This window comes from Oreochromis niloticus, linkage group LG18, assembly GCF_001858045.2.
Source record: "Oreochromis niloticus isolate F11D_XX linkage group LG18, O_niloticus_UMD_NMBU, whole genome shotgun sequence".
Classification (NCBI taxonomy): Eukaryota; Metazoa; Chordata; class Actinopteri; order Cichliformes; family Cichlidae; genus Oreochromis; species Oreochromis niloticus.
Genome location: NC_031982.2, coordinates 35,367,044 through 35,391,883, shown reverse-complemented (window position 1 = coordinate 35,391,883; position 24,840 = coordinate 35,367,044). Strand labels below are relative to the sequence as shown.

The 24,840-nt window shown below is 42.6% G+C and overlaps 1 protein-coding gene across 2 annotated transcripts; it reads left to right on the top strand.

Annotated features, from left to right (window-relative positions):
* The first annotated feature begins 1,168 nt into the window (after positions 1 to 1,168).
* LOC100703585 (uncharacterized) lies at positions 1,169 to 17,059 on the top strand. 2 transcript variants are annotated; one of them, XM_005465160.3, is made up of 6 exons: positions 1,169 to 1,256; positions 1,528 to 1,579; positions 1,799 to 1,847; positions 3,309 to 3,416; positions 4,535 to 4,647; positions 12,983 to 17,059. In XM_005465160.3, the coding sequence occupies exons 5-6, from the start codon at positions 4,548 to 4,550 to the stop codon at positions 16,564 to 16,566; spliced, it is 3,684 nt and encodes a 1,227-aa protein (XP_005465217.3). In that variant the 5' UTR covers positions 1,169 to 1,256; positions 1,528 to 1,579; positions 1,799 to 1,847; positions 3,309 to 3,416; positions 4,535 to 4,547; the 3' UTR covers positions 16,567 to 17,059. The 2 variants fall into 2 exon arrangements, with proteins under 2 accessions (XP_005465217.3, XP_025755955.1); XM_025900170.1 differs by lacking the exons at positions 3,309 to 3,416; positions 4,535 to 4,647 and having other exon boundaries at positions 12,983 to 17,058.
* The last annotated feature ends 7,781 nt before the right edge of the window (positions 17,060 to 24,840 follow it).

The following is a 24,840-nucleotide window of genomic DNA, read 5'->3' as shown; positions in this document are numbered from 1 at the left end:
AGATGTGAGGAGAGGAAGAGATCATTTAAGATGAAGGCTTTATTCGCCAGCGATCTTGCATTTAATAAGGCCACCCAAGACATAGACATCTTGTCTCTGCTGGAAGCACGTCTTAGTTGGCTTAAATATCTGTGTTGTACATCATCTCTGGGGGACCCAATCCAGGATTGAGCAGGCAGAGAGGCTACTGGAGAAGCTGGATAGGCTTGTTTACCGACAGGACAGATCCAGTGATGACTGAGCAGTGTTATGGACACTCTTATGTTTGAGCATGGCGTTCGTTATGGTCAAACTGTGGTTTACACAGAAGTCCAACAACAAAACACCACTTGGGTTCAGATCCGGGAGGCCGTTCCTCCCAATGCCACCCCTCCAGGCCTCACTGTTGTTTTTCCATTATTACTTTATTATGGATTAGGTGCAAGATTTGTTAAATTTGGATAATTAAATAATAGATTAATGCAATAGCAAATCGTGCCTTGTTCCCAGACAGCAAGTGTAGAGTGATAGATGAGACAAGGAGATGGAAGGAGGAAGAGGCAATCTTTGCATTGTATTATTATTATTATCTCATAACACTTGTTTAATCAGCTACCATCTCTCCTGTGGACTTTTAAATGTCTACAGTTTCAGATCAGCACTGCCCTGGCCTCCAGCACTATCAGCAGCAAGAGAAGCAGCAACCCCTCAACAGGTACATTGTACCCATCAGGTAAAACCCTCTACAATGTAGACAACAGAAAACAGAGCTATTTTTGACTTTCCTTCTCTTTCTCTGCTCACATCCTATTTAAATTAGTGCAGTTATAATTAAAAATGAGACTAAACTGAATTTTGAATTCCCATCTGCTGATATTATTTTATCATTATATCATAGGTTCAGTTAGCTTTGCAACTGAAGCTTTGAAAATAGAAACATTCTTGAAGGAGCTACTTTTTCTTTCTTACTTTGAGTACATTTCAGAGCCTCTACTTTTTTTCTTGATTAAAGAAGCTGAATCACTACTTCAACTTTTACTGGAATACTTTTTAACACAGGTATCTGTACTTTTACTTAAGTAAAGAATGTCTGTACTTTTGCCACCTCTGTTGGCCACAGGGGGCAGTAGTTGACTCGACTTCATTTGGGTGCACACAAAGTAAACTGCAGCTTTAGTTGTGAAGTGACGAAGGCAACACGATTCTCCAGATTGTTGACTCTTGCAGTCTTATGAACAGCATCAGTGTGGTGACCTTGTGGATTGGGATATCACCAGGTAAACTCCAGAAAGTTTAAACAATGAGACATGTATATATATGAACTAAGCATGAATACATTTAAACTGCAATAATAAAGTGTGGGTGCTTAAGATGTTCTAAAAAGTCACGTCTTTTTCTTTTATTTTTGTAAATGCTGTATAACAAGTCTGACTTGTGGTTCTCCCCTCCCTATTTAATAAGGATGCAGGTCATACCATCTGAGAAATCAGTCCCTCCTCTCTGTATGTCCTATAAAAGCCAAAGGTGTGCAAATTTTGTTCCTTACAGAGACTTCAGAGGCAGAAGTCAGAACAACCTGTGAGACCAACTCCTGTGAGCAGTGAGTACTGTGGTTAAATTTTTTATTTTCTTTTTGACTGTAGTTATCTTTTAAATAAATTCTTAAATTTATATCAGTATTCATATCAAGTCAGTATTTTTTTCTTGTAACAGACAACAGTTGAAACCTTTAATTTCCTTACTACCTTTAGCTTCATCATGTTTGTTCCACTGAACTATTTCAGCTTTTTCAAATAATCTTACTTTGTCACATTTTCAGATTGAACCAGTACGTAACAGACAGGTGAACACTAAAAACAAAAGTGAAAGTAAGTGAAAAAAGTACACAGAGCTGCTGTCATGGCTGGCAAATGTGAAAGTTGCAGTTTACTGACTTAGAGCACTGAACCTTCTGTGAATGGTACTCATGACCATTGATGAAAGGCATGGGTTGTTGACCAATGGTCATGACAGTTTGCATATTAATGATTAAGAAACTGACCTCAAATGTATGCAAGTGCACTGTTTATAAGATTGGGGAAACCTGCAGTCAGCTGAGACTGAAGAATTTACTTGGATGATGACGAAACGTTTCTCCCACTGAAAACGCTACGTCCAGACGAAGAGAATTAACTGTTAATAAACTGATTTTAAGGGTGTGACAATTCTACAAAACCACAATTAAGTGGTTTATATAACACCTCTGTGACAAAGATGGCGCCAGTGTGCATGGCGAGCTGTCTCTTTGGGTTCTTTTGTTATCTTTGATTTTTATGTTGCCCTGATGGCTCTGCTTTACTTCTCTATGAACGACAAACACTTCTGAGCCTTCAGCCACTTAAATCTGTCTTTTTCTGTTACTATTGGGAAATACTCCTCTTTCTCTGCCCGTATTTGTCGTGGTGTGCCACAGGGGTCTGTTCTGGGTCCCACTCTTCTCTTTATACATGCTGCCGTTGGGATACAGCATGTATAAAGAGGAAATACAACATTCTCTTTCTCAGAACATCCAAATTTACTTCCCGTTAAAACTGGATGTCTCTGTCCCACTGCAGCCTCTGTTTAACAGTCTACATGATGTTAACAACAGATTAACACAGAATTTTCACCCTAATGAAAATAAGACTAAAGTTTATTGAAGTGATGCCCCTTTGGACAAGCTAACTGATACACTTGGTCCTCTTGCTTGTCATCATTCCCACACTGTAAGAAATCTCAGAGTGCTTTTAGATAGATCTTTTAAATTAGAGAAGCAAGTGTCCACAGTTGTGAAAACCAGTTTTTATCAGTTATGTGAAATTGCCAACGTGAAGCCTTATCTTCCTCCTAAAGACCTAGAAAAACATTCATGACATCCACCTCTAGACTGGACTACTGCAATTATCTCTATTTGGGTCTTGAACACTCATCTCTCCATCGCTTGCACTTAGTCCAAAATGCCGCTGGACGTCTTTTAACAGGTGTTAGAAAGTATGAACTCATCACTCCAGTTTTAGCAAATCTACACTGGCTCCCTGTCCATTATCGTATTGTTTTTAAAATTCTTTTACTTACTGTCAAAGTTTTAAATGGTATGGTGAGCAGTTATTTAAGCAAATATCAGTCAAACAGCAGTCAAAACATGAGAAACTCTTAAATGTATTGAATCAAGTTAACTTGCTGTTTTCAGTTTTCTGGGCTTTCTCTCTTTAGTACACCAACAAATCAAGAGCTAAACCGATTATAAAGCTTCAAATAAGCTGTTCTGCTTGTAAAGGTGTTTTTTCTCTGGTTTTCCCTCCTGGTTAAAGCTGCAGCATAAAGCTCAGACTATTTCTGAGAAATCACAGTGCTTCCTGACCTTCCCAAAAGAACAATAGCTGGGTGGAGTGTGTTCCTGTCAGGGACTTCATTCTGCTGTGAGTATGTGGTTTGACTTGATTTGTTTGTTTTAGATCTTCTGGATTCATCATTTAAAATGAAAGTTCAATGAAGCCAGTTTTTTCTTTTATTTTTGTTGTGAAGTTAGAGGCATTTTCAGGTTAATTCATGTTAAAACATTTTTTTTCATATTTTGCAAATTACGTTTGTATCACAAAACAATGTCAGCTAAATGAACTCTGAGCTGTTGGCTTGTTAAAGAAATGTCCATCAGTAGAGATGCTGTTGCTTAAACTGCCCATTGTCATTCATACAGTTTCAAATACTCCCACTCTCACTCTAGGGGGAACCTACCCAAGGGATTAATAAATATCTATCTCACCTATTTATCGATCCCATGTCTGCAAACCAAACATCCTTCAGCAAGATAATAGCCCCAAGTCCTTTCTGATGCATCTATTGGAGTATGAATGATTATAGTTACTCTGCTATGGGCTTGATTCCTATGATGCTTTGAGTGTTTCTTCTTCAGTCACCTTTTTATGTGTTTATACACCAGGTGGTCTGAATGTTGGGTTTTCTCTGTATTATTCTGGTCTTTATTGTACAATATGAAGCTCTTTGAATTAAATCTGTTTTATATAGCACCAAATCACAGCAACAGTTACTTCAAAGTTTTTAGATTAACAGCATTCTGGAAATGATCTACTGCCAATGTCCCAAACTACTACCAAACAAAACTCTGCGTGTCTCAAAACAGTATCAGACAGTTACTGCCTGACTTTAGTTTAGACCCATTTAAAATGAAGTTTTGCAGTAGCTGTGGATCAATGAAGAGCTTTGAAAGCCTGAACCTGTAGCTGTATGCTTTCCAGTGGATCCACAGCTGTGCAGGATCACCATCTACTGATGTAATAAGGTTTTACCTTAGTATGTAAATGTATAAGAGGTATTATTGACAGTTATAAACAAAAACAGTTTGTTTCCGTAAAACTGAATATGCAGCATTTAACAACCTACTACACTGTCACTGTCTCACCCAGGAGGTGCCAGGTTGAATTATTCCAGATGTTGTCAGTTATAGTAATGACTATAAAAACAAACAGCTGGACAGAAGAAGAACCAGAAAAACAAGTCAAACTTTTTGTTTTTCCAGGTTACACTGAAGGATGGATGGAACATCAGGCAGTACGATGGAGGTGGCAGCACTCGGTCGGCCTTTCAGCGTCGGGATGCTGTACGACTGTCGCAGTGACTCGCTAATCCCTGGTAAGAATTCAAATAAAAATTCAAAAGAATTCACATGTAAAGATTCTTGATGCGTCACAAACCTTCATTATTTAAAGCCAAAAATTTGAGATGGTCCAAGGTCTGAAAACACAAGAGTCGACTATATTCAGACAGATATTCAAACAGCTTAGTTCAGAGAGTTTGAACTCATTACTCTGCTGCAGCATCAATTCTTCCCCATGAAACAGCAAACACGGGATCGGATCCACTAATCTGTCTTCACTGGGCCTGGTCTCAACTGTCATTGTTTAGACAGGCTGAACTTTACATCTAAGGAGACTTCAATGCTCATGTCAGCAATGACAGTGAGATCTGGAGGGGCATCATTGGAAGGAACGCCCTCCCAGATCTGAACCCAAGTGGTGTTTTTTTGTTGGACTTCTGTGCAAACCACAGTGTTTGAACATAAGAGTGTCCATAAGTGCACATGGCACCAGGACGCTCTAGGCTTCAGATCGATGATCGATTTTGTAATCGTATCACCAGACCTGCATGTTCAGCACCTCCAATGACGAAGCTGCTGTATTGAGCTGCGGCTGCAAGGTGGTTAGTGCATGTTGTGGTGGTAACCCCCGAAACAAATGGTGGACATCAGAGGTGAAAGGAGCCACCAAGCTGAAGAAGGAGTCCTATCGGGCTTCGTTAGCCTGTGGGACTTTGGAGGCAGCTGCTAGGGTGCTGGAAAGGAGAGTACAGCTGTTAGACAACCTCGGATAAAGGAGGAACAATGCAGTTTTCGTCCTGGTCATGGAACACTGGATCAGCTCTGTACTCTCTCAAGGATATTGAGGGTGCATGGGAGTTTGACCAACCAGTCTACATGTGTTTTGTGGACTTGGAGAAGGCATTCAATGTCCCTTGGAGTGTCCTGGGGGGGTGCTCCGGGAGTATGGGCTGTTTGGCCTATTGCTACGGGCCATTTGATCCTTATACAACCGTTGCAAGAACTTGGTCCATATTGCCGGCACGAAGTCGGACTCGTTCCTGTTGGGTGATGGGCTCTGCCAGGGCTGCCCTTTGTCACGATTCTGTTAATGAGACCTGGGTGGTCTCAGAATCTCATCTCTGCTTTTCGCAGATGATGTGGTTCTGTTGGCTTCATCGGGTGATGTCCTCCAGCTTGAATTGGAATGGTTCGGAGCCGAGTGTGAAGCAGAGGGAATGAGAATCAGCCCCTCCGAATCTGACTCCATGGTCCTCAGCCGGAAAAGGGTGGAGTGCCCACTCTGGGTCAGGGACGAGTTCCTGTCCCAAGTGGAGGAGTTTAACCCTGTGGGGTCGCCGGACGCGCCGGCGCGTCAAAATCACATGACCAATTTAAGATGACACAGCTACAAGATGCAGCGAGTCAGAGTCTACATTCCAACTTGGGTCGAAAGTGTGGACTTCAAACTATATACCAGTTTTTGAATTGTGTCGATAGGCCACATAAAACCAGAGTTATGATAAAAAATACACGCAATGTTTTTTTCTGAACAAAACAGTGGTGTTTACAGCGGGAAGAACGGTAAAAACGGCATTTTCTACAGACAGCACTAGCAAACACTCTGTGCTTGTGAGTGAAAAAAGAAAAAGAAAAAACAGCCCTTCCCTATTGGTGTTACAGTTTACCATGTCAGCTGTCACGAGTTCAAAATATCGGGGATGGATACAGGAGGAAAACCAAAATAACAACACTGGTCCGGCCGGGTCAAGTCAAACGATGATTTTAATGAACACACGTGTGGGAGATGAACACTGTACGCAGACAGCATCGATCTCTCTCCGAAAACCACACAACAATAGTTTTTATGAACATCAGGGTATTGGAACGCCCCCTCATGCGTAAAGTAGGTACAATACAATCAATGTTGACAACTTTTAACACATTAAAAGAACATCTTCTTCTTCCCGAGGCCAGATCCTTCCCGGTAATCTTCTAACTCTGCTTATCCCCTGGAACAAACAGTCTCTCCTGCAAGCATAATCAAACAGCTACAAGGCCTTGCAAACTATTATTTAAATGTTTGAACTCTCCCCTACACATGAGTTTAACTGCTGCTTGTATGTGTGCGTGTGTGACTCGACCTCAGCATTCACTCTGTCTATAAGGACAGAGGCCAACTCTGCATGTGTGCAATAACCTAACTGAAACCATACATGTAATAAATGTTCTAATCAAATGCCACTACTCAAAGCTTAATAAAAGAATATAAATGAATAAAGGATAATGATGAATAACATGATATATGTGTTTTGTAAGCATGTGCGGCCTTCTACGCTCTACGTCACTTCCCTCAATAGATCAGCCAGACATCCCGCTGACTGTAGCTTTTAACCCTTACTGACGTGAGCACAACTCCATAATAAGCACCAAGCGGCAATATGTATAAAGATGATCATGGTTACACCTGTAATGAAAGATTATATGATTATACCAACACCTGTAAATAGAAGATTAACATGAGGTTATAACAATCACTGTAATACAAACGTTAATGTAATGTCAATAGCTTCAATAAATACTTTAATGCAATGCTTATTATATGAATCTGGTGTAATGATAAAATAACAGTAAAATATCTCTTCTCACAGCCAATCAAAAAAATGATAAGGCAACATGTGACATTTGGTTGTTTAGGGAGAAGGGGAAGTTTTTAGGAGTGACACCCGCGACGGAAAGCGGGCGAGCGAAAGAAAGAGAGAGAGCGAGCTTTCATATCTGAGACATTAGTGATGTTTAACGTGTTTGGAGGCTGTAGTTAGTTTGTTGTGTAGTTATTATTTTGCATTGTGTCAGTTAGACTGCTGAATTTCATATTTTCTCCAAAAAAAGCCGTCAAAGGCAGATTCCAGTGTAAACGCTGTCTCCACATAGAAAACTGGACTGTTGCACCTCCAGTTGTCAGACCTGCAGGGTTTAGGCCTGTGGTGTTCTCCTCTGTCTTATACTGAACACAAACTACATTTTTTGGACTGGCACAAATAATTTGTGTGCCTTCTTATTTGATGCAGCACACCTGATTGTTCTGTAAATAGATTTAAATGGTTATATAAAAACCGCCTGAGGCCTTGGCTGCATTTTTAGGTAAATAGTACCATATAACTTTGTTGTTTGCAAAACTTGTGCATAATTTTTAGAAATGTACAATTTCTATTTGCATTTCAAGTTATGAAAATGATTCGTTAAACATGTTTGTGGGTTTTACAGTAAAAAACATAACTTTTTTCTACTCGGATTTTGAATTTTTTGTCTGAATTTAGATCAGTTGTGCTAATATAGTATACCAAAATGAAAAAATAACTCAAATTTCAGATATTTGAGGTTGTGCTGAAAATAATGATACCAAACAAGGCAAGAAAAACATATTTTAAAGGTGAAATATAGAGGTAAAATCGAAAGTAGTCAAAAATGGCCAATTATACCCAGGACCCCAGAGGGTTAAGTATCTCGGGGTCTTGTTCACGAGTGATGGGACAAGGGAGCGGGAGATCAAAAGACAGATTGGTGCTGCGGCTGTAGTGATGCGGATGCTGCACTGGTCTGGTCTATGTCTGGTTGGTTAGACCCACCAATTTGTCCATCTGTATCTGCAAGTCCCACAGGATCTTAGCTTGATCATACTCCACCACCCTAGAGGTCGTCTCCCAATTTGACCTCTGGACTTCCAGGCTGTATTCAGCACAGATGTTTCTATGTACTATGCCGGCCACTTGGTTATGGCGTTCCATGTATCCCTTGCCTGCTAGCATCTTCCACCCTGCTGTTATATGCTGGATTGTCTCAGGGACATCTTTACACAGCCAACACCTGGGGTCTTGCCTGGTGTGGTAGACCCCAGCCACTATGGATCTTGTGCATCCTCTGCTCCCATGATTAGTGCCTCTGTAGTGTGCGAAATCCCAGAAATAAACCCTAGACAAAGTGAATCTGTGAACTAAGGTGTAGGTCTATTAGGTTATTTTGTGGTGATCCTCGAGTTGAGGGATGGGTGTTCATACTGGAGTGCAAAATTAAAACCAATGGAAGATGGACAAGAAAGGTTCAAAGCCATCAGGTCCTTAGTTTAGAAAAAAGAGAAAAGAAGAGGAGGAGAAATGAGCAAAAGATACAGGTAAGCAGATGCATCATTGGATAATGGCAGGTCATGTATCCTGAAACAATCAGAATCATAATCAGAATACTTTATTAAACCCTAAGGAAATTATGTGGGTTACAGTTGGTCCAAGAAGAAATGGTAAAAATAGTAACAGTAACAGACTAAACTCCAAACAATACATTATGTGACAGATTTTACACATTTATGAAATAGCACTAATATATACAGATCACTCAATTATAAATATCAAGGATTAACAGAGGTGATTATAAATAAATATCAAGAAAATTGACGAGAATATTCCAGAGCAGAAAAGAGCGTGTGTAAAAAGGGTGTAACTATTGCAGTGTTCACAGTGTGTTAGATGGAGGAGTTGAACAGGGAGATGGCCCCTGTGTCGGTCAGTGGTGCATTATGGGTAATCTCAGTCTCTCACTGAATGTGCTCCTGTGGCTAGCCAGCATGTCATGTCATGGAGTGGGTGGGAGGTATTATCCAACATTGTCTTTATCTTGGACAATATCTACCTCTCAGACACCACCCTAACAGAGTCCAGCTCCATCCCCACAACATTACTGGCCTTGTGGATTAGTTAATTTAGTCTGTTGGCATCTGTGACCCTCAACCTGCTGCCCGAGCATGCAACAGCATAGAGGATAGCACTGACCACAACAGAAATACAACAAAATAACATCAATTAGTAGGGATAGTGAAAACTTCTGTTTATGTTTGCTAGTCACCTGGCTATGATAGTAAACAGTAGACACTGATGTAGCTTACTGAATCTTTTGGACTGTGTTCAGCACAATATTAATTAGTCAGTGTCAATTGTTGATTTGTCCTGTTCTCATTGTATGACGAAGTATGGTGGTTGTTTGGTAGCCGTTTCCATACTATGCATACTCTCTCTCTCTTCATATGTGTGTGTGTGTGTGTTTCTCTGGTGAAATTCAGTATGGTTCCGACAACAGTTTTATGTTAATGTACAATCCTTAATATGTTTTACGTTATTATTATTATCCCAGCAGAGTACCTAATCACGTAGGTGTTGATAGCCCTGATCTTGTTCTTACTATTCAGCTGACTCCTCAGAACTCGATTGACCTTCTGCAGGTACTTGGTGGTTGCAGCTTTTCTAGTGACCTCTTCATGGTTCCCATTTGCTTGCGGGATCCCCAGGTACTTGTAACTGTCCTCTATGTCTGCAATGTTGCCTTCTGGTAGTTCGTTCCCCTCAGTTCTGACTACCTTCCCTCTCTTTGTTATCATCCGACTACACTTCTCCAGTCCGAACAACATCCCGATGTCATTGCTGTATAGCCTGGTGGTGTGGATCAGTGAATCGATGTCTCATTCACTCTTGGCATACAGCTTTATGTCGTCCATGTACAGGAGGTGGCTGACAACTGCTCTATTCTGTAGTTGGTATCCGTAGCCAGTCTTGTCAATGATCTCACTGAGGGGGTTAAGGCCTATGCAGAACAGCAGTGGGGACAGAGCATCTCCTTGGTAAATCCCGCACTTGATGGTGACTTGTGCTATGGGCTTGAAGTTGGCCTCTAGTTTTGCACGCCACATTCGCATTGAGTTCCTGATGAAGGCTCTTAGGGTCCTGTTGATCTTGTATAGGTCTAGGCATTCCAGTATCCAGTTGTGGGGCATTGAGTGCCTCTGGTATTCTTGCCAATCCCTTTCTGTGCCCCACTCATGTATTGACCCATGTGCCTGTTCATCTTAGCCACTATGATGCCTGACAGGAGCTTCCATGTGGTCCTGAGGCAGGTTATGGTCTGGTAGTTAGATGGGACCGGCCCCTACCGGGGGTTCTTGAGGATCAGGGCTGTCCACCCTTCGGTTAGCCATTCTGGGTGTCTCTCGTCAACTAGCAGCTGGTTCATTTGTGTTGCTAGACGCTCGTGGAGTGCAGTCAGCTTCTTCAGCCAGTAGGCGTGAACCATGTCGGGCCCTGGTGCTGTCCAACTCTTAATACTGGAGACCCTTTCTTGGATATCTGCCACTGTGATGGTTACTTGTCCCAGTTCAGGGAGGTTGCTGTGGTCTCCTCTTAGATCCACTCGCCACTGAGCATTGCTGTTATGGGTTGCGTCCTTCTCCCATATGCTCTTCCAGTATTTCTCCGTCTCCAGCCTTGGTGGTGCTGTTCTCATATTGTTCCCTTGCCACTGAGAGTACACCTTGGCTGGTTCCATGGAGAACAGCTGGTTTATTCTCCTGCCTTCTATCTCTCTGGTGTACCTCTTCAAGCAGCTGGCCAAGACTGTGAGTCGTTGCTTGGCAGTTTCAAAGGCCTCAAGTATGGACAGCTTGCTATACTTCTTAGGTACCTTCTTTGTCGCAACTTTCTGCAGCTCCGATAGTTGGCTAACCTCCCTCCGTGCTACTTTGATCTTGCCCTTTAATCTCCTTCTCCATAGAGGGTACTGCTCCATGTGGCTGTTCGACTTGTAGCCAAGCATCTCACTGATCACTGCCGCCATGGTGTAGATCAGCTTGTTAGTCTCGATAATGGTGGCTGTAGGTATCGTCCGTAGTGCTGCATTCCGGCTACAGAAGATCCAGGTTTCAAGCTTCGCCATGATCCTATCTTTCAGGTCAGTTCCTCTCACATTTCTATCGCACTTGGGGCTTGGTACCCAGTCTCGGCTGGGGGTGATGATATCTCCCCCCTGACCTGTCGTCCTGGCTCCCCCTTGCTATAGCATGTGTGTTGTACCTCGTCAATCTCTAGCTGTGAGAGCAATCCCTTCTTCCAAATGTTGGAACACTGAGCTACTAGTTAGTTCGCTGTCAGTGTGAATGTCACAAGCCATTATATTTAGGTGGACGACAGATCACTATAATTAGAACCACAGAACATTTTCAGGTCAAGTGCTGGGATTCAAATGAGCTAAAAACACCAGGACTTTGTATTTGTTTGCATTTAAAACACTCTTTGATGATCAATGCAGATCTTGCATTTAAGAGAGCTCTCTGTCCATCCATGGTAGCAGGTTTGATAGGCAGTAATTCCAAGTTGTCCATCTTTGCTCCACCTCCCCTCGTATCCCGTTGGCATGGCGACCAATAAAACTGTGTCAGGTGAGCGTGCTCAATGACGTCGGGTAAACAGGAAGAAGGCAGCGCTGTTTTAGGGCAGAAAAAAATTCTAAACAGCCAGCATTGCCGATGGTAAGGACCCGCCTCATCCAAGTTCTGACCTGCACATGCTTCCCAGAGTGCGTGCCACATATACCAAACAAGGCAAGATAAACAGTTTTTAAAGGTGAAATATAGAGGTAAAATCAAAAGTAGTCAAAAACGGCCAATTATACCCTGGACCCCAGAGGGTTAAAGTAACTGCAGAACTGGAATCACATCAATGTTATTACTATCATTATCTAAAATACTGATAATTCTGATGAACACTCCTAACTCTTCATCTGAAATAACTCAGTTGATCTGGTTCATCCAGACTTACCAAAGATTTGTGCTTCATTTATTATTTTAATTAATTTTTGTGATTATCACAGAAAAAAGATTTAAAAAACAAAAACAAAAAAAGGAATGTTTAAAAAAACAACAACAACAGAGATTTGAGAAGTTTGCTCATAGAAATCTGTCTTAGAGAACACGAAAGTATAGAAAATATAAAGACTCTGCTCTGTTTCTGGCTGACTTATAAGCAGATTGTCAGGGTTTCTGGGTCGTTGATCCAGTATTTTCAGTTCGTCCTCATTGTTTATCTTCTGCCTGTGTCACTTCCTGTTTTATTGTGTTAACCTTGGTCCATGTGCATTATGTTCAGTCCTCTTCCTATTTATCATTAGTTCATTATGTTCAGCTGTGTACTCACCAGTTTCTAATCACTCCTCACTCAGCCTGTGTATTTATGTTCCTCAGTTCAACCAGTCCAGTGTCGTGTCATTGATGTTCCTGTGATGTTGTTCCTGTCGCGTGTCCAGTTCAGTAAGCCAGCTAGTCTACCAGTCCATTAAGTTCAGCCAGCCACCCTGTCATCTTTTGTCTCCATTTCCAATAAACCTCCTCATTCTGCACCAAGAGTCCTGCGTGTGGGTCATCTCTTCCTCGCCTCCGCACACGACCCCTGACACAGATTTTACAAAAAAGGGATTATTAATTTTAAAATGTTACATTTATTTCAAATTGATTTTTTTACAGTGTCTGATTTATTTGATGGAGTCCTGGTAGTAATATTTTTGCTTCTTCTTTTACAGGAATGACTCTGTGGGATCGTGATGACCTGATGAACGATATAGCAGAAAGACCGCAGGCCTCTAATGATTTTGAAATTGTTGCATCTGAATCAATTTCAGGCAAATCTTCAGCTCTAAGCATTGATGCTTCACTGAAGGCAAGTTTCTTGGTTGGACTGGTTCAGGTTGATGGATCTGCAAAATATCTGAAAGATAGTAAATCTTCCAGAAATCAGGCCAGAGTAACACTGAAGTACAAGAAAACCACAAAGATCCAGGAGCTGTCCATGAATCATCTTGGAAGAGGAAACGTGAAGCATCCATATGTTTTTGATCAAGGCTTAGCAACACATGTAGTCACAGCTATTCTTTATGGAGCACAAGCTTTCTTTGTGTTTGACCGTGAAGTTTCTGAACACGAAAATCATCAAGATATACAAGGTAGCTTGAAGATGATCATCAAGAAGATTCCAAAATGTGCTATAGAAGGTGAAGGTTCCCTGAAAAAATATGTTACGGACAAAGCCAGTCTTGATAACTTCTCCTGCAGATTTTATGGAGGCTTTTGCCTTTCAAAACCACCAACAAACTTTCAAGATGCAGTAGAAGTCTACCAAAGCCTGCCAGAATTACTGGGAGACAAAGCTGTACCAGTGAAGGTCTGGCTGCTGCCACTGACAGCTTTAGATTCTTCTGCTGCTAAACTCGTCCGTCAGGTCAGTATAGGATTAGTTCAAGAAGCACAGAGAGTCCTGGAGGACTTCAGTGAGCTGGAAATGAGGTCCAATGATGTACTGGGAACCAGCACTGCACAGCAGTTCCCACAGATTGGTAAAAAAATGAAAACTTTTAAAGAAATGTGCTCTGAGTTCAAGCTGGAATTCCAACAAACTTTGGCCAAGAAGCTTCCATCAATCCGAGGAGGAGGAGAAGAGGAAGCTGAGCTTGCAGAGATCCTGAAGAAGAGACATTCTTCACCTTTCAACAGCAAAAACCTGAACGAGTGGATGGACTGTAAAGAGAGAGAAATCTACACATTAATGTCTTTTAACAGGATGATGAAAAACACCAAAATCATCACATTTCAAAATGATCTGTACAAGGAAAGTCTCAGTGCAGAGCATGTTGTGTGTTTTGTTTTCACCTCTCTGGGAAAGGATGAACCATACCTCTCAGCTTTATCAAGATACTTAACAGGAGAAACCACCTCAGACCTTCAAGATCCTCACACTCATGATGTAGAGAAGGAACAATGGTACGCTTCAAAAGAAGTAACAGCTGAAACGAGGAGAAAAGCAAAACTCTTCAGTGATTTTGCAGAGGCCAACAAGGAGAACAAGAACATGAAGTTCCTGACAGTGGGTTTAACTAATGAGACACAGGAAGGTTCCAGCATCTACCTTTATGAAGATGGATTTGCTGTCAGTGAGAACTTTGAGCCTCCTTCAAAGCCTCAAACTGTGACAGCAGCTGACAGAAACCACAACAGTGTGACACTGAAGATTTCTCCACCCAGATTTGGAGCAGAGAACATCACCTCCTACTCTGTTGAGTACTGTGTCAGTGGAGAGGATGGATGGCAGCAGAAGACAGAAGCAAAGGCTGAAGAAGTCACAGTGAGAGATCTGAAGCCAAACACAGAGTATGTGTTCAGATGCAGAGCAGTGACCTCAGCAGGTGTCGGGCTGGATAATCAAGTTTCTATTAAAACCTTACCCTGCAGCCCTCCTGGAAAACCACGAGTTGAATCAAATTCATCTGAGATATCAGTGAGCTGGGAGAAACCTGCTGAGCTCGGAGAGGATGTGCAGATATTGAGCTACATGGTGGAGTATTCAAAAACAGATGATAATGAGGAAGCTCTGCAGTGGAACCAAACAGAGTCAGCAGGTGAAAAGGTGATCCTTTCAGGTCTTCAGACAGATACAGAATATGCAGTCAGGGTCAGATGTCATTGTGGTTCAGCTGGAAAAAGCAAAGAAAGCATCACTGTTAAAGTCTGCACAGTTACACGCCTCGCAGAATATCTCAAAGACAAAAGTGAAAAGATCAAATCTGATTCCCCCTCAGTTTACAAACTGCCTCTGACAGAAGAACACATGAACATATATGGATGCAGGAAGTTTGACTTTGGAGAAGAAACTGAGAGGCAGAATCGTACAATAATGCTTCTTGGAGCGACTGGATCAGGAAAGTCCACTCTGATCGATGGAATGATCAACTACATTGTTGGTGTAGAGTGGGGGAATGGTTTCAGGTTTAAATTAATTAATGAGGATCAGTCAACATCACAAGCTCACAGTCAGACCTCTGAAGTCACTGTTTACAAAATCAACCACCAGGATGGATTTAAAATCCCGTTCTCTCTGACCATCATTGACACTCCAGGCTTTGGAGATACAAGAGGCATAGAAAGAGACCGAGAGATCACAGAGCAGCTACGTAATCTCTTCTCTGCTCAGCGTGGTGTCACTGACATTGATGCTGTGTGTTTTATAGCTCAGGCTGCTTTACCACAACTCACAGCAACTCAGAAATATGTGTTTGATTCAATGTTATCAATCTTTGGCAAAGATGTGACAGAAAACATCAGGATTCTGGTGACATTTGCAGACGGTCAGAGACCTCCAGTTCTAAAGGCGATCAATGCTGCAGGAGTCCCATGTCCTAAAACAAAAGACGGACTGTTGGATCACTTCAAGTTCAATAATTCAGCCTTGTTTGCACATAAAAGATCATCTGAAGGAGTCAGCAGGAGTGATGTTGGTGAAGGAGGACATTTTGATCAGATGTTTTGGGAGATGGGGGCAGAAAGCATGAAGAGTTTTTTTGCTGCTCTGAATGTCATAGAAACAAAAAGCCTGACACTGACACAGGAGGTCCTCACAGAAAGAAAGCAGCTCCAGATTTCAGTTGAAAATGTGCAGGAGCAGGTGAAACTTGGGTTTGCCAAGCTTAAGGAGATAAAAAAGAAAAGTGAGAAACTTAAAGAATATGAATTCGAGATTATAAGAAATGAGAACTTTGAGATTGAAGTTACTGTCATGAAGCCTTTTGAGAAGGAAATTTCTCACGCTGGAAACATCCTGAACTGTCAGCAGTGTCATTTCACCTGTCACCATCTCTGTACCATACCAAATGATGCATATAAAACAAGCTGTATTGCAATTGGATCAGATGGATACTGTACTCAGTGTCCAGGCAAATGTTACTGGAATGCACATTTTTATCAGAAGTATATATGGGAGTATAAAGAGGTTAAAGAGAAAAAAACAGTGAAAAAGTTGAAAGAAAAGTATGATAGAGCCAGAGGGCAGAAGATGACTGTTCAGGGACTGGTTGAAAAACTGAAGGTGGAATATGAAAGTTTACAGGCTGAGGTGGTGGAACTAATAGAGAGATCTGCCAAGTGTCTGAACAGACTTAAAGAGATAGCACTGAAGCCAAACCCTCTGTATATTCCAGAGTACATCGACATGCTTATTGAAGGAGAGAAATCTGAAGGCAAACCAGGCTGGAAGAGACGAGTTGAGTCTCTGATGGAGATGAGAGAAAAAGCAAAACTCATGGCTAAAATAGAGAAAGGAGAGAAACTCATTCACTGAACATTCATGTGATCACAAAGAAGAACAAAGAAGGGTGACGACCAGTTGGAACTGAGATGATAAAGATCTGAACTCAGTCGATGAAGACAAACGACGCATGTACAAAACCTCATATTTACTGTTTGCTGCCTGATAGATCTCATTTTAAAATTGATTTATCTTTAACATAGAAGTCTAATTATATTTTATTGGACTTTACAATGTTCAACTTTTTACTTTTTCTTTTCAGCTTCTTTTATATTCTTTAAGTTTTATCTAATATTAGGTTTTCTCAGAGACTCCTGATGTTGATGTTAATGGACTTTTTAATGTGTTGATTTTTATGCTTTTATTTAAAGTTTCATTTAACTTTTTGTTTCCTTTCCTGTAATTTTTCTGGATTTCTCTGTAATTCAGTTGCATCATAAAACACAGTAAATGTTTATCACATATATGAGAGCAGCTGTTTTATCCTCTGTTTGAGAAGACATAGTTTTACTAACTCACAGGTGCCATTTACACATTTACAGCTTTATTTTCATTTACTTCCTGTGCACTTATGCTGCCTGCGTTTGTTCACAGTTCAAACATTAAATTTACACTCAGGCTGTGTCCCAATTCAGGGTCTGCACGCTTGAAGTACGCATTTTAAGTGCGATTACGTCACCGCCACGCGACGACGGCTGTCCCAATTCAAAGTGCACTTCAAATGCATACTCCAAATGCGCCGTCGATTTCCCCAAATATCAAGCGTGGTCCGGTGCACGCTTCATGGCCCCATATATCCCACAATCCATAGCGCGGCGGTGGGTGTGGATAATTTTGCGCAAAATACGGCAGAAGGGAGCGGCCGAAGAGTGAACTGTCAAAAGTAAGTACTGAATATTATGTCACTTATTTATGTGCGAATGTTTAAGAACATTAAAACATTACTGTTGGCCACATGTCGGCAAAGTTATGTGACATTAGTGATGTTTGTACTTTCAGCGGTAACTTGGTTTTAAAGCCTCTACTTCTAAATATATATATAGTTGACCTTAATCTTACAGAGAATGTGATGATTTTATGGATAATTAAAGTCAGTCATATATCCACAAACACAACGAGCTGAAAGTCAGTGACGCTGCTCAGTTTGCAGTCCTGAATATGACGGCACAAGCAGGATTCACTGCACTGTTAATGTTCGCTATGTTATATTGCTGCCTCTGTTCGGTGGTGTCGAGCCAAAAGGACTTTAACGTGTGTTTGAACGAGCTGACGGTTCACTCGTTAAGCTGAAAGAAAGATGCTTTAATCACAGGAGTCACACATGTGTCCACTGGACTATCTGGGAACTCTTCTTGTTTAGCACTCGTAATAACACAAACACTAAATCCTCCTTCTCTTGTGCTGTTTAAAGCAAACTTAAAGCAGTTATGACATGGTCTGATTTTCTCACCCAATAAAGGAATATTTAATATATCAGTCTACTCTTCATTCTATCAGAAACAGTTTTCACAGCTTGTACATTTTCCTTTTTACACATGTATGTAAGCATTGAGCCAAATGTAATAATGCCAACATATTAAACAAACAATATTTGTCTCTTATGCATAATACATCTATATATACACTGTCAAAGATACTTTGAGTGAAAATTTAAGCTCGGACGTCGCCCGGATCAACAAGGTCTGCGTCAGGTGTTGAGGAACCAGGGCACCCTGACGACAAGTGGGCTACTGTAACAAGAAGGCGTCGGTGGGCAAGAGACGAAAACAGGGCGTTGTTGGAATGCTACTACGCAATTAACCCTGGCGGAAGGGGCTACATGAATAGGATGAGGGACCTATGGATTCTTCAATACCCAACATCCACAATGACGGCGAAACAACTAGTAGCTCAGTGTTCCAACATTCGAAAGAAGGGACTGCTCTCACAGCTAGAGACTGACGAGGTACAACATAAATGCTACGGCAAGGAGGAGTCAGGACGCCAGGACACCCGAGATTGGGCCCCAAGTGCAATAGGAGAAGGATCGTTGAGTGCGAGAGGACCTGAGGAACTGACCTGAAAGACAGGATCATGGCCAAGCTTGAAACCTGGATCCCCCGTAGCCGGTTACCAAGATTACGTGAAGTACCCTCAGAAGGTCTGCTAGATGATGTTAATGCAGCACTACGGACGATACCTACAACCACGATTACCGACACTAACAAGCTGATCTACACTACGGCAGCAGTGATCAGTGAGATGCTTGGCTACAAGTTGAACAGCCACAAGGGGCAGTACCCTCCATGGAGAAGGAGGCTAGGGGGAAAGATCAAGGTAGCACGGAGGGAGGTTAGCCAACTAATGGAGTTGCAGAAAGGTGCGACAAAGAAGGTGCATAAGAAATACAGCAAGCTGTCCATACCTGAGGCCTTGGAAACTGCCAAGCAACGACTCACAGCCTTGGCCAGCCACTTGAGGAGGTACACCAGAGAGATAGAAGGCAGGAGAATTAACCAGCTGTTCTCCACAGAACCAGCAAAGGTGTACTCTCAGTGGCAAGGGAACAATAAGAGAACAGCACCACCAAGGCTGGAGACGGAGCAATACTGGAAGAGCATATGGGAGAAGGATGCAACCCATAACGGCAATGCTCAGTGGCTAGTGGATCTGAGGGCAGACCATAGCGACCTCCCTGAACAGGGTCCAGTAACCATCACAGTGGCAGATATCCAAGAAAGGGTCTCCAGTATGAAGAGTTGGACAGCACCAGGGCCCGACATGGTTCACGCCTACTGGCTGAAGAAGCTGACTGCACTCCACGAGCGTCTGGCAGCACAAATGAACCAGCTGCTAGTTAACGAGAGACACCCGGAATGGCTAACCGAAGGTCGGACAGTCCTGATCCCCAAGGACCCCAACTACCGACCAATAACCTGCCTCAGTACCACATGGAAGCTCCTGTCAGGCATCATATCAGCTAAGATGAACAGGCACATGGGTCAATACATGAGCGGGGCACAGATTGGCAAGAATACCAGAGGAGCAAAACACCAGCTAGTGGTAGACAGAACAGTCAGCCGAGACTGCAAGACCAGACTGACCAACCTGTGCACTGCCTGGATTGATTACAAGAAGGCCTATGACTCAGTGCCCCACTGCTGGATACTGGAATGCCTAGAATTGTACAAGATCAACAGGACCCTAAGAGCCTTCATCAGGAACTCAATGGGGATGTGGCGTACAACACTAGAGGCCAACTCCAAGCCCATAGCACAAGTCACCATCAAGTGCAGGATCTACCAAGGAGATGCTCTGTCCCCACTGCTGTTCTGCATAGGCCTGAATGCCCTCAGTGAGATCATTAACAAGACTGGCTACGGATACCGACTACGGAACGGAGCAGTTGTCAGCCACCTCCTGTACATGGATGACATCAAGCTGTATGCCAAGAGTGAACGAGACATCGATTCACTGATCCACACTACCAGGCTATACAGCAATGACATCGGGATGTCGTTCGGACTGGAGAAGTGTAGTCGGATGATAACAAAGAGAGGAAAGGTAGTCAGAACTGAGGGGATTGAACTACCAGAAGGAAACATTGCAGACATTGAGGACAGTTACAAGTACCTGGGGATCCCGCAGGCGAATGGAAACCATGAAGAGGCCACTAGAAAAGCTGCAACCACCAAGTACCTGCAGAGGGTCAGGCAAGTCCTGAGGAGTCAGCTGAACGGTAAGAACAAGATCCGGGTCATCAACACCTACGTCCTGCCCGTGATCAGGTACCCAGCTGGGATAATAAGTTGACCAAAGGAGGAGATAGAAGCCACTGACATCAAGACAAGAAAGCTCCTGACCATGCATGGAGGGTTTCACCCCAAGTCCAGCACCCTGAGGCTGTACGCTAAGCGGAAGGAAGGGAGCCGGGGACTGGTGAGTGTCAGCACCACAGTCCAGGATGAGACAATGAACATCCAAGAATACATTGGGAAGATGGCCCCAACTGACCGAGTGCTCAGTGAATACCTCAGGCAGCAGAAACCCAAGAAAGAGGAGGGAGACGAGGAACCATCATGGAAGGACAGGCCCCTGCACGGTATGTACCACCGGCAGATAGAGGAGGTGGCTGATATCCAGAAATCCTACCAGTGGCTGGACAAAGCTGGACTGAAAGACAACACAGAGGCACTAATCATGGCAGCACAAGAACAAGCTCTGAGTACAAGATCCATAGAGGCTGGGGTCTATCACACCAGGCAAGACCCCAGGTGCAGGCTATGTAAAGATGCCCCAGAGACAATCCAGCACATAACAGCAGGGTGCAAGATGCTAGCAGGCAAGGCATACATGGAACGCCATAACCAAGTGGCCGGCATAGTGTACAGGAACATCTGTGCCGAGTATAACCTGGAAGTCCCGAGGTCAAAATGGGAGATGCCCCCAAGGGTGATGGAGAATGACCGAGCTAAGATCCTGTGGGACTTCCAGATACAGACGGACAAAATGGTGGTGGCTAACCAACCTGGTGGTAGACAAACAGGAGAAGACGGCTGTAGTGATCGATGTAGCGGTTCCAAATGACAGCAATATCAGGAAGAAGGAACACGAGAAGCTGGAGAAATACCAAGGGCTCAGAGAAGAGCTCGAGAGGATGTGGAGGGTGAAGGTAACGGTGGTCCCCGTGGTAATCGGAGCACTAGGTGCGGTGACTCCCAAGCTAGGCGAGTGGCTCCAGCAGATCCCGGGAACAACATCGGAGATCTCTGTCCAGAAGAGCGCAGTCCTGGGAACAGCTAAGATACTGCGCAGGACCCTCAAGCTCCCAGGCCTCTGGTAGAGGACCCGAGCTTGAAGGATAAACCGCCCGCAGCGGCGTGCTGGGCGGTTTTGGGTTTTTTTTATGTATATATATCATAATAATCTGACAATACTATAATATTGGCCATATTATATTTACATTACTACAGTGAGAAGATTTTAGTCTCATGAACAACATTAGCTAATTGTTATTTACTAACTAATCTTAAAATGACTGTTCAGTACAGAAATGAAGCCCAACAATCATGTTTTACAGTCCCGTGGTCTCAGCCTCAGATACTCAACTAATCAAAGTGACGTCATGACAAAAATGAATGACCAACAAAACATTCTTTCTCCTTCATTTCTGTCACACAAGCTGTATGGAACGTTTCTCGCGGTTAGTATCATGGTTGCTAGGCAACCTGAGCAGCACGACGAAGGCTAGACCGTCCCATTTCACAAGCCTCTCACTTCCGCACTTCTCGTACTTGTAGTACGCACCGTACGTAGTACGTGTAGTGCGCGTACTTCAAGCGTGCAGACCCTGAATTGGGACACAGCCTCAGTAACTCAACACAGTGCTTGTAGTTTGGTCAGCAGCCCAGCAGAGGGCGCTCCCTTCCAGCAGATGCCTCAGTAATGTCTGACAGTGAGGCAACACGAAGAACTTCAGCCGTTTGAAACCAGCTTGTGTGACTGAACTGCAGCTGTTTGTAACAATGTTTGAATGTTTCCAGTGAAGCTGTGCTCCTTTACTATCTGTGCATTTACTACATTACACATTATTTTATTAGAATCATTTAGTCTGGCAGGAGTTCTGAGCTCTGTATTCACAGTGTGAGTTACAGCAAGAGCTGATTTTTAATCGTCTGCTGAGATTTTAAATTCTTCTTCCTCGTTTCAACATCAACATAAACTTTATGATTCTCGAGGGGCAATTTGCTTTGTAGCAGCAGCATAAACACACGACACATACACCCAAAACCACAAATCACATAAAAGAATTTAAAAAATGAACAGTGGTTAGCACAAATGAGAATTTAAATCTATTTGTTCTGCAACAAGGTGAAGAATAGCTCGTCCCTGAAGGCAACAGCTGCTACTCTCTGCTATACAGAGGATTTGTGCTATCACCCCGAATCCTTCCTGCCTTCAGGGTCGCCCTCCCTCTACACAGGAGGGCAAAATCATTTAGCTTTATTCCTGCTGTTTGCTGCACAATCTAACAATGTGCTCCAGCTTCTTCTTATTCTTCAAGCTAAGAGACCCAAACACACCTTTATTTTAGCCTCTAATGTGAACTCTGATGACCAGGATGGAAACAGATTATAACAGCTGTTTCTGGGCTTCACTGAATTTTGCTTGTGTGCTTTACAAAAAACTCATCAACTGTAGTTATTTAATAAATAATAATCAAATCCTTTTTAATTACATTTAGGAGCCTACTAACCCACAATGGTACAAATACATTCTATCCTTCATCAGCAAGTCCTGTCATTAAGTTGCATTTTGTTCTTGATTAAACAGAGACATAAATCCCCTTTGTTGTCGTGTCAGGAGCTGCATGCTGTGGCGACCTGTTGTGACAGGAAGCAGCTGGAAGTAACTTTATTAAGATCAGAATTCAGCGAGTTGATTGGTCCATATTCTCTCTCTCTCCGATTTTCAGCTGTAATTCAGGAGGTTTGACAAAAAATCTTCCAGTAACTCTTTAAGAATTACAGACATTTTTATACAGAGTCCCTCATTTTCAGAGACTCTAAATTGAGTAACAAGTAGTTTGATAACCAAAACATTGTTGATGCTCAGGCTTGTGTGGAGCTTTCTGTGTGTTTGACTGTGAGGTGTCTGAAGAGAAAACATGAAGACATTCAGGAGTTTAAGATAATCGTCCAGTAAATTCCAAAATGTGTCAACGAGGATTCAATGAAAATTTTTTACTGAGTGTAAAAAAAAAAGAAAAAAAAAGAAAATGGAGGATGGGACAAAACCAATGTTGATAAATTCTCCTGCAGATTTTATGGACACTTTTGTCTTCAGAAAATGCCATCAGTCTTTTAATATGCTGTAGAAGTTTGCCAAAGCCTGCAGGAATTACTGGGAGACAAAGCTGTAACAGTGAAGGTCTGGCTGCTGCTAAGGAGCAGTTTTTGATATGGGCGACATGGGCGGTTGCCCAGGGCAGCATCGTGGCATCAGCAAAAAAAAGTTCCTCCCACCCATGTTGCCCCGACATCATGTCAGCGACCAGTTTCCCATCGCCCATTTGCGGGGAGTAAAGGGGCTCTCCGTTTGCGAGGTGCGCCTGCTGCTTGCCACACAGGGAGGAGAGGGGCGGGACAGCGGGGGATTCTCTGGCTGGCTGGAGCGGCATCAAATAACCAGCTCGCAAAATAAAAACAAACCAACAAAGTAGGGCTGTCAACGTTAACGCCGTCATCATGATTAACGCGATTAAAGATTTTAACACAATTAATCCATCTGGAGCACAGAATGACTCAAAATGACTGAAATGTCTCTGTCAATGCATTTCAGGCACTTTGTTCAAAGTTTGTCCAGATGGGTTGATGGCGTTAAAAATTTTAATCGTGTTAATTGTGATGACGCCGTTAACATATTAATGTTGACAGCTCTACAACAAACACAAAAACAGAATACATCATGATATAGACTCATAATTTGCACCGATGTGTTTTCTAAATTCTATCACACACATATATGTGAAAAGTGAGCGTGAGGGCCCTCGGTGCGACTGCTTGGTGCTGCTGCTGTGCTGAAGTCTCACACACAACCTGTCGAAAGGGGAGGGGGCAAGGTGCTTCCAAATAGTGCACATTTCATTCATAATGCTGTCAATCCAAGCCCATTATGTATTAATTATTTTTCCTGGGTTGTGTGAAATTCCAGAAAAAAAAACCCTATACAAGGTGTAGGTCTATTAGTAATGGGTTTGTTAGTCTATTAGTCTATGGGTTGGGTGTTGATACTGGAGTGAGAAATTACTGATGGAAGATGGACAAGAAAAGGTCAAAGCCATCAGGTCCTCAGTTTAGAAAAAAAGTGAAACTGAAAGATGAGAAACGAGCAAAGATGCAGGTAAGCAGATGATTCTTTGGCAGGTATTCATTAGTAGGGAGTGGGAAAACTTCTGTTTACCTTTGTTAGCCACTTGGCTATGATAGTAAACAGTAGACAGACAGTAGACACCAATGTGGCTTATTGAATCTTTTGGACTGTGTTCAGCATAATATTAATTAGCCATTAATTGGAAGAGGTGTACTGCTGATCTGTCTGCTATTTTCAGTGTATGATGAATTATAATGGTTGTTTGCTGTTTATCCATTTACATACTCTCTCTCTCTCACTATATAAAATATTTAAACTGGTTAAATTCAGTATGGTTCCAACAACATTCAGTATGTTCGCCCAGGGCACCAAACATGCCAGGACCGCCCCTGCCCCTGCCGCTGACATGTTTGGATTCTTCTGCTGCTAGTTCAAGAAGCACAGAGAGTCCTGGAG

Bases quoted from the DNA above. Each gene is read 5' to 3' on its own strand.
- LOC100703585 (XM_005465160.3), top strand. From the start codon at position 4,548: ATGGATGGAACATCAGGCAGTACGATGGAGGTGGCAGCACTCGGTCGG. The intron at 4,648-12,982 runs GTAAGAATTCAA...CTTCTTTTACAG, and splicing joins CAGTGACTCGCTAATCCCTG to GAATGACTCTGTGGGATCGT.